At 40.2% G+C, this 7,764-nt stretch overlaps 1 protein-coding gene across 1 annotated transcript in view; it reads left to right on the top strand.

Moving 5' to 3' along the window:
• The first annotated feature begins 3,750 nt into the window (after positions 1–3,750).
• Positions 3,751–7,764, top strand: part of LOC127005287 (uncharacterized) — a 33,150-nt gene continuing 29,136 nt past the window's right edge. Inside the window, exons 1-2 of the mRNA XM_050874081.1 lie at positions 3,751–3,760; positions 4,260–4,457. Of these exons, the coding sequence (XP_050730038.1) occupies positions 3,751–3,760; positions 4,260–4,457 (208 nt within the window). The remainder of the gene's footprint in view (positions 3,761–4,259; positions 4,458–7,764) is intronic.

Raw genomic sequence — 7,764 nt, 5'->3', positions numbered from 1 at the left:
CCTCCTCTCACTCCTCCTCCTCGTCCTCCTCCTCCTCTCTCATCTCCTTTCTCCTCCTCCTCTCCTCCCTCCTCCTCTCCCCTTCTCCTCCTCTCTCCTTTCCTCCTCCTTAGCTCTCTTTCTTTGTCTCTTTCCCTCTCTCCTCTCCTCTTCCTTCTTTCTCTCTCCCTTTCACTCCACTCTCTCCCTCTCCACCTTTTCCCACTTTCTCCCTTCTACTTATCCTCCCTTCCTCTCTCCTATTATCTTCTCTTCTCCCTCTCGTTCTCCTCCTTCATCTTCTCATCTCCTCTCTTCTCCTTTTCTTCCTCCACCTTCTCTCTTTCCCTCTTCACTATCTCCTCCCACCTCCTCCTACCTTCTTCTCTCTCCTCCCTCTTTTCCTCCTTCTCCCATCTACTCTCCCTTCCCTCCTTCATCTTCTCTCCCTTCTCACTACCTTCTCCTTCAACCTTCTCCCACTCTCTAGTACTCCTCTCACCTCCTCCCCCTCTACCTTCTCTCCACATTTTCCTCCCACTTCTTTCCCTCTTCCCTCACCTTCCACCCTCTTACCCTCTACTTTCTCTCCCTCCTTTCTCCGTTTCCTCTTCCACATTCTCTCCCTTGTGTATAGATGTACAGATAGGTATGGAAAAGTGTGGTTAATTAGAGGTATGAGTATCTGTTTATATGTTTTCTTTTCTTTCTCTTATTTTTGTTTTGTTTTGGTAACACTGTTTTCTGCTTTCTTTAATTTCTTTTCCTTTCATGTTTTTTTTTTCCTTTTTTCCATTTACTTTCATTTTCTTTGAGTCATTCTTTAATTTTGCTTTATTATTTTCCTTTTTTTTCATTTTCTTTAATTCGTTTTTTAATTTATTTCTCTTTTCTTTCTTTCCTTCTTAATTTTCTTTTTTTTCCCATTTCCTTTCTTCTTTGATTCGTTCTTTAAATTCTCTTTCTTTTTTTCCTTTTTGTTTCCATTGTTCTTGATTTTTCTTCTATTTTCTTTCTTTTTTCTCTTTTCTTTGTTTGTTTCTTTGTATCTTTCTTTCATTTATTTTTGTCTCATTCATTTTTTCTCCTAATTTCTTTCTTCGACCTCTTCCATCGTCTTTTTTTCTCCCTTTTATCATCCACACTCTCCTTTCTCCCTCTCTTTCTTCCACTCCTTTCTCTCCTTTCTTCCTTTCTTCTTCCATTTTCCCTTTTCTCTCCTTTCTTCCATTTTTTTCTTTGTTTCTTTCTCAATTTTTGCTTCTTCATCTTCTTCTTCCTTTCATTATTTTTCTTCTCTTCTTTTACGGTTTTTCTTTCTTTTATTTTTCTTTTGTTTTACGCTTATATTTTTCATTATTTTTCTTCTCTTCTACGTTTTTTTTCTTTTATTTTCCTTATTTTCTCCTTCCTTTATTTCCTCCTTTCACTTTCCTCTCTTCGTTTCTTTTTCAATTTCGCTTCTTCTTTCTCTCCTTATTTTCCTTTGCATCTTTTCTTCTTTCCTCCTTTCTCTTTCTTCCTTGGTTTCCTTCCTTTCTATTTTTCTTTTAATTTGCTAATACTAGAAAAATAAGGAGCAAGCGATTCTAAAGCCACAAATATATTACTCTTTGTCCTTTATTGGTTACCTTTATATATATTTCTTTTATTCTTCCTTTTCATTTCATTTTATTTTTGTTTTCTGTTTCACGTTTTTTATTATTTTCTTTTCTCTTGTTTTTGGTTTTTGGTCGGTTGGTTTTCATTTTATTTTTGTTTTCTGTTTCACGTTTTTTATTTTATTTTCTCTTGTTTTTGGTTTTTGGTTGGTCGGTTTTCATTTTATTTTTGTTTTCTGTTTCACGTTTTTTATTTTATTTTCTCTTGTTTTTGGTTTTTGGTTGGTTAGTTTTCATTTTATTTTGTTTTCTGTTTCATTTTTTATTTATTTTCTCTTGTTTTGGTTTTTGGTTGGTCGGTTTCATTTTATTTTGTTTTCTGTTTCACGTTTTTTATTATTTTCTTTTCTCTTGTTTTTGGTTTTTGGTTGGTTAGTTTTCATTTTATTTTTGTTTTCTGTTTCACGTTTTTTATTATTTTCTTTTCTCTTGTTTTTGGTTTTTGGTTGGTTGGTTTTCATTTTATTTTTGTTTTCTGTTTCACGTTTTTTATTATTTTCTTTTCTCTTGTTTTTGGTTTTTGGTTGGTTGGTTTTCTTTTTTTTTATATTTTCATTATCTTTTTATGTGCGTATGTGAAAATTTGTGTCAGGAAATAAAACAAAGTAAAAACGCGATATTCTGATCAGGGAATTTCTTCTTTTCCTCTCCTATGTTATTTTTTTCCTTCCTTGACCTTGAAAAATGATAAGGCAGCAATATTCATGTAAGGAAACTTCATATTTTTCTCTCCCATGCTCTTTTTCTTTTCTTTGTTTCTTTTTTCAATTTCGTTGCCTCTCTTTTGTTATCTTGCTTCATTTCTTTTGCTACCTCTCTCTCTCTCTCTCTCTCTCTCTCTCTCTCTCTCTCTCTCTCTCTCTCTCTCTCTCTCTCTCTCTCTCTCTCTCTCTCTCTCTCTCTCTCTCTCTCTCTCTCTCTCTCTCTCTCTCTCTCTCTCTCCTTTCTTTCTCTTTTTCAATGTTTTTCTTTTTTCTTTTTCATTCTTCCTCTTTCTTTTTCAATGTCTTTCTTTCTTTCTTTCTTTCTTTTCCTTTCTTTCTTTGTTTGTTTCTTTCTTTCTGTAAACAACTTATTATATCTTCCTTTTCTTTTTCCTCTCGTGCTTTCTTTTTCTTTTCTTTTGCCAACATCAACTAGAATAATATTAAAACTCACAAGCATCCTTTTTATTTCATTTTCTTTATTTTCATCTTTTTTCCCTTTTCCTTTTTTTTATCTTGTTTTCGATATATTTTCTATTTTATCTTTCTTTTCATTCGTTCTTTCATCTCTTCTTTCTCTTATTTTCTTGTCCCTCTTCGCTCCATTCCATCATTCCAATTAGGTTTTTCTTTAATTACTCTTCATTTTTTCATATATCCCTTTCCTTTTTTCTTCCCTTTTCTATTCCTACTTTTCTTCTTTTTTTCTTTTCTATCTCTCATTTGTTTCTTTTCTCTCCTTTCTTTTTCTCGGTTTAACTTTTTTCCTTCTTTCTCTCTGACAAGCAGCTTCATTTTCTTTTCTTCCTGTGCTTTCTCCTTTCTTCTTTTCTGTCATTCATTCCTTTCTTTCTCTCCTTCCTCCCTACTCCCTTTTTTTCACTCATTTCTTTCATTCTTCATTTTTCACAGGATTTTTTAGTTTTCTTTTCTCAACCTTCCTCTTTTCTCCCTTTCATTTCTTTCCTTATTTATTTCTCACAAGCTTTCTTCTTCCTTTTATTTCTCCCTTTTTCCTTTCTCGAAACCTTCCCTCCTTCTTTTTCATCCCCCTCATTTCTTTTCTTTCTCATGACTTTTTTCCTTCTCTTTTCCCCTCTTTAATTTCTTTTCTTCCTTCCTTCCTTCCTGTTTTCGTTCCGTCTTTTTCTCCCTTTCATTTCTGTTCATTTCTTTCTTCCTCACAAGCATCTTCGTTTTCTTTCCCTCCCATGCTTTCTTTCCTTCTTTCTTTCTCCCCAGCAGCGTCGTTTTCTTTTCCTCCCGTTCTTTTTCTTTCTCTTTTCACCGCTAACTAAAACAAACTGGAATGAAAGAGAACGGGACAGCCGCGTCACTGCTAAGCGGCCGCCCATCCGTCCCGCGCCCCGCCTGTTGTCCACCAATCGCAGCGGTCATTAGTCCCGATGGCCCCTCGTGAGCCCGTGACCTTTTTGACCCCCGCCACTCTCTCTCTCTCTCTCTCTCTCTCTCTCTCTCTCTCTCTCTCTCTCTCTCTCTCTCTCTCTCTTGTTCTTGTTCTTCATGTTTTCCCAGGTATCAATTTTCCCAACGTTTCCCCAGTTTTCCCCAGGTGCCACTTTCCCTCTCTCAGCTTTCCCCAAGTGTCCCCAAGTACCAGTTTACCCTAGTTTGCCTTCCCTACATGTCCTAGTTTTAACAAGGTACAAGTTTCCCTTCTTCAGATTTCCAGGTTTTCCCTAGTGTCAGTTCACCGTAGTTTCCCTCCCCACGTTTCTCAGGTTTCCCCAGGTACCAGTTCACCCCAGTTTCCCTTCCCCGTTTCACAGGTAAAAGTTCACCCCACTTTCCCTTCCACAGGTTTCCCCAGGTACCAGGTCACCCCGGTATTCTTTCCCTAGCTTTTGGGCGAATACCTCCACCTAAGCTCCCTCTCTCTCCCTCCCCGCACCAGGACGCGATGGGCAGGGGCCAGGGGCCTGGCAACCACCAAGGGCGTGGGGTTACCGACCCACCATCAACTGGCAGGAGATCGCGGTGCAGCGCAAGCTGGTGGCGAACAAGCAGGTGCTGGCGTGCATCGTGGTGAGCGGCGTGGTCATCGTCACGACCGGGGTCATCCTCACCGTGCTGGGCTTCCTGGTCATCAAGAGTGAGTGCCTGAGGAGGTTTATGTTTTTGGTGCTTTTGTGTGGAGGTTTGATGCTTTTGTTTGGAAAGTTTTAGCTTATTGTATCATCGGCGCAGTCACTGGGACTGTAGCTCCAAATGTTTTATGTATAGCTCAGAATTTCAAATACCTTATTCTTTACAAAACTAGAAATATTCCTGGCCGGGTCCAACACAAAATTTTAATTCTGCTTAGTACCAGAATGACAGATCTCGCAAGGAAAACATTGTTCGATGCCGTCCGGTTCACGCTCCTATCATATATTCACGGCCGCTCGCCACGCCGGTGGAAACCTAAAGATTATTGGAGGCCAGGCCCGCAATGTTTCAAGATCCTGAATGTCCCTGTCTCATACACTGCTGCCGTGACTGTTTTGGTTATGCTTCTGTTCGTAGGGTTGGGAGGCCTTTACCTTCTGCCCGGGGTTTGTTGCTTCATCCTTCGCGCTTCAGGAGCCCCGTGTGGTGCTGCTGTCCGGCCGCTTGTTAGGCTCATGTTCTCGGGTTTTGTGTGGGTTGCCTTTTCTTCCTGCTTTTATGTATCTCCTCTGTTTTATTTTTCTCTCCTCTTCTTTTTCTTCCTTCTTCTTCCTCCCCCTCGTCTTCCTCCTCCTCCTCCTCCTCCTCTTCCTCCTCCACATCCTCCTCTTCTTCCTCCTCCGACACCTCCTCCTCCTCCTCCACCTCCTGGTGATCGCTGGGAAGTGTTTGCCGGAGGGGGAATGTGGGAGGGGAGAGAAAAGGTGGATAGTTATTGTGTGCGTGTGTGTGTGTGTGTGTGTGTGTGTGTGTGTGTGTGTGTGACTTCAAATCACCCTTTCCCTTCCCCGTTGTTTAATTTTTTTGTTTTTTTTTTGCTAGTTGTTGTTCTTTTTGTTTGTTTTTGCTTATTTGTTGTTTCATCTGCTACTGTCATTATTATTATTATTATTATTATTATTATTTTTATTATTATTATTATTATTATTATTATTATTATTATTATTATTATTATTGTCATTATTATTATTAACTTATTACTTCAATTTTGTTCTGATATTAATGCCATCAATGCTAAAATAACAACAACAAAAACAATATCAACTACTACTACTACTACTACTAGTATTGTTATTACTACTACTACCTCTCTCTCTCTCTCTCTCTCTCTCTCTCTCTCTCTCTCTCTCTCTCTCTCTCTCTCTCTCTCTCTCTCTCTCTCTCTCTCTCTCTCTCTCTCTCTCTCTCTCTCGTTTTTTTGTTTTCCTCTCAGATATGAAACCGCAATGGAAGTTCTTTTTTGTGTGTTTATTTTTCCTTTGTGTTTATTGTTTTCTGAAAGGGGGTTGTAATTATCATTCTCTCTCTCTCTCTCTCTCTCTCTCTCTCTCTCTCTCTCTCTCTCTCTCTCTCTCTCTCTCTCTCTCTCTCTCTCTCTCTCTCTCTCTCTCTTTCTCTCTCTCTCTCTCGTAAGATGGAGAAGTAGAAGAGAAAAAGAATAAAAAAAGAGACATTGAGAAAAGGAGGAGGAAGAGGAGGAGGACGAGGAGGTGGAGGACGAGGAGAAGGAGGTGGAGGAGAAGGAGGAGGAGAAGAAACAAGATCATTAGAATAAGAGGAGGAGGTTGTTGAGAGAGGAGAAAGAGCAGGAGGAGGAGGAGAAAGAGGAGGAAGAGGAGAAGGAGGAGGAAGAAGAGGAGGAGGAAGAAGCAAGAGGAATTACTATCACTGAAGAATTTTTTAAGAGAATAAACTATAATGATTTTCAGTTTTCAATATATTGTTTTTGTCTCCTCCTCCTCCTCCTCCTCCTCCTCCTCCTCCTCCTCCTCCTACTTCTTATCTGGATACTTCGCATTGCCCCCTTTCCCTGCGTATTCGTGCCTCCTCAATGTCATCCTCCTCCTTCTCCTCCTTCCCACCTCCTCCTCCCCTTCCTTCTTTCCTTCCTCCTTCCTTCATCATAATCTTCCTCCTATCACTGCTTACCTCCCTTACGTTCTCTTTTCCCTCTCCCTCATTTAGCTTCTTCCTCCCTCTTTCTTCCTCCACTCATGTCTGGTATTACATCTTTCCCTCCCTCCTTCCTCCTCCTTTCTCTCCTCCCTCCTTCCTCCTCCTTTCTCTCCTCCTTCCCACCTATATTCTTTGATACTTCTGGATTTTCCTCTCATAAAACGCACTCCTTCGTCCTCCTCTTCCTCTTCTTCCTTCCTTCCTTCCTTCCTTTATTCCTTCCTTTATTCCTTCCTTCTTCCTCTTCCTCACTTCCATAAAAAAAATCCTTCCTTTCTGTTCTCTTTCCCCTTCCTTCCTTCCTTCCTTCCTATGTTTATTCCTTCCATCATTCCTTCCTCCTTCCTTCCTTCTTCCTCTTCCTCATTTCCATAAAAAAATCCCTTTCTTTCTGTTCTTCTTCCTTCTTTCTTCCTTCCTTCCTTCCTTCCTTCCTATATTCCTTCCTTCTTCCTTCCCTCCTTCCTTCCTTCTTCCTCTTCCTCACTTCCATAAAAAAATCCCTTCCTCTCTGTTCCTCTTCCTCCTTCCTTCCTTCATTCCTTCCTTCCTTCCTTCATTCATTCCATTCCCTCTCTCCCCTCCTTTCTTATTTCTTCCTTCCTTCCTTCCTTTAATCTCAGACACACTCCTTCTCTTCGTCTTAATATCACGATCCTTCCTTCCTTCCTTCCTTCCTTCCTTCCTTTCTTTCTTCCTTCCTTCCTTCCTTCCTTCCATTCCCTATCTCCCCTCCTTTCTTATTTCTTCCTTCCTTCCTTTCTTTAATCTCAGACACACTCCTTCTCTTCGTCTTAATATCACGATCCTTCCCTCCTTCCCTCCTTCCTTCCTTCCACCTTTCTTCCTTCCTTCCTTCCTTCCATTCCCTCTCTCCCATCCTTTCTTATATCTTCCTTCCTTCCTTTCTTTAATCTCAGACACACTCCTTCTCTTCGTCTAAATATCACGATCCTTCCTTCCTTCCTTCCTTCCTTCCTTCCTTCCTTCCTTCCTTTCTTTCTTTCTTCCTTCCTTCCTTCTTTCCTTCCTTTCCCTCTCTCCCCTCCTTTCTTATATCTTCCTTCCTTTCTTCTTTCCTTCCTTCCTTCCTTCCTTCCTTCCTTCCTTCCTTCCTTCCTTCCATTCCCTATCTCCCCTCCTTTCTTATATCTTCCTTCCTTCCTTCCTTTAATCTCAGACACACTCCTTCTCTTCGTCTTAATATTACGATCCTTCCTTCCCTCCTTCCTTCCTTCCTTCCTTCCTTCCTCTCCTTCCCTCCTCCTTCCAGACGCCCTCCATCGCGGGTTAAC

The sequence above is a fragment of the Eriocheir sinensis genome, chromosome 29 (assembly GCF_024679095.1).
Source record: "Eriocheir sinensis breed Jianghai 21 chromosome 29, ASM2467909v1, whole genome shotgun sequence".
Taxonomy (NCBI): domain Eukaryota; kingdom Metazoa; phylum Arthropoda; class Malacostraca; order Decapoda; family Varunidae; genus Eriocheir; species Eriocheir sinensis.
Note: the sequence above shows the minus strand (reverse complement) of the source record. Positions and strands in the feature narration are given on the sequence as shown.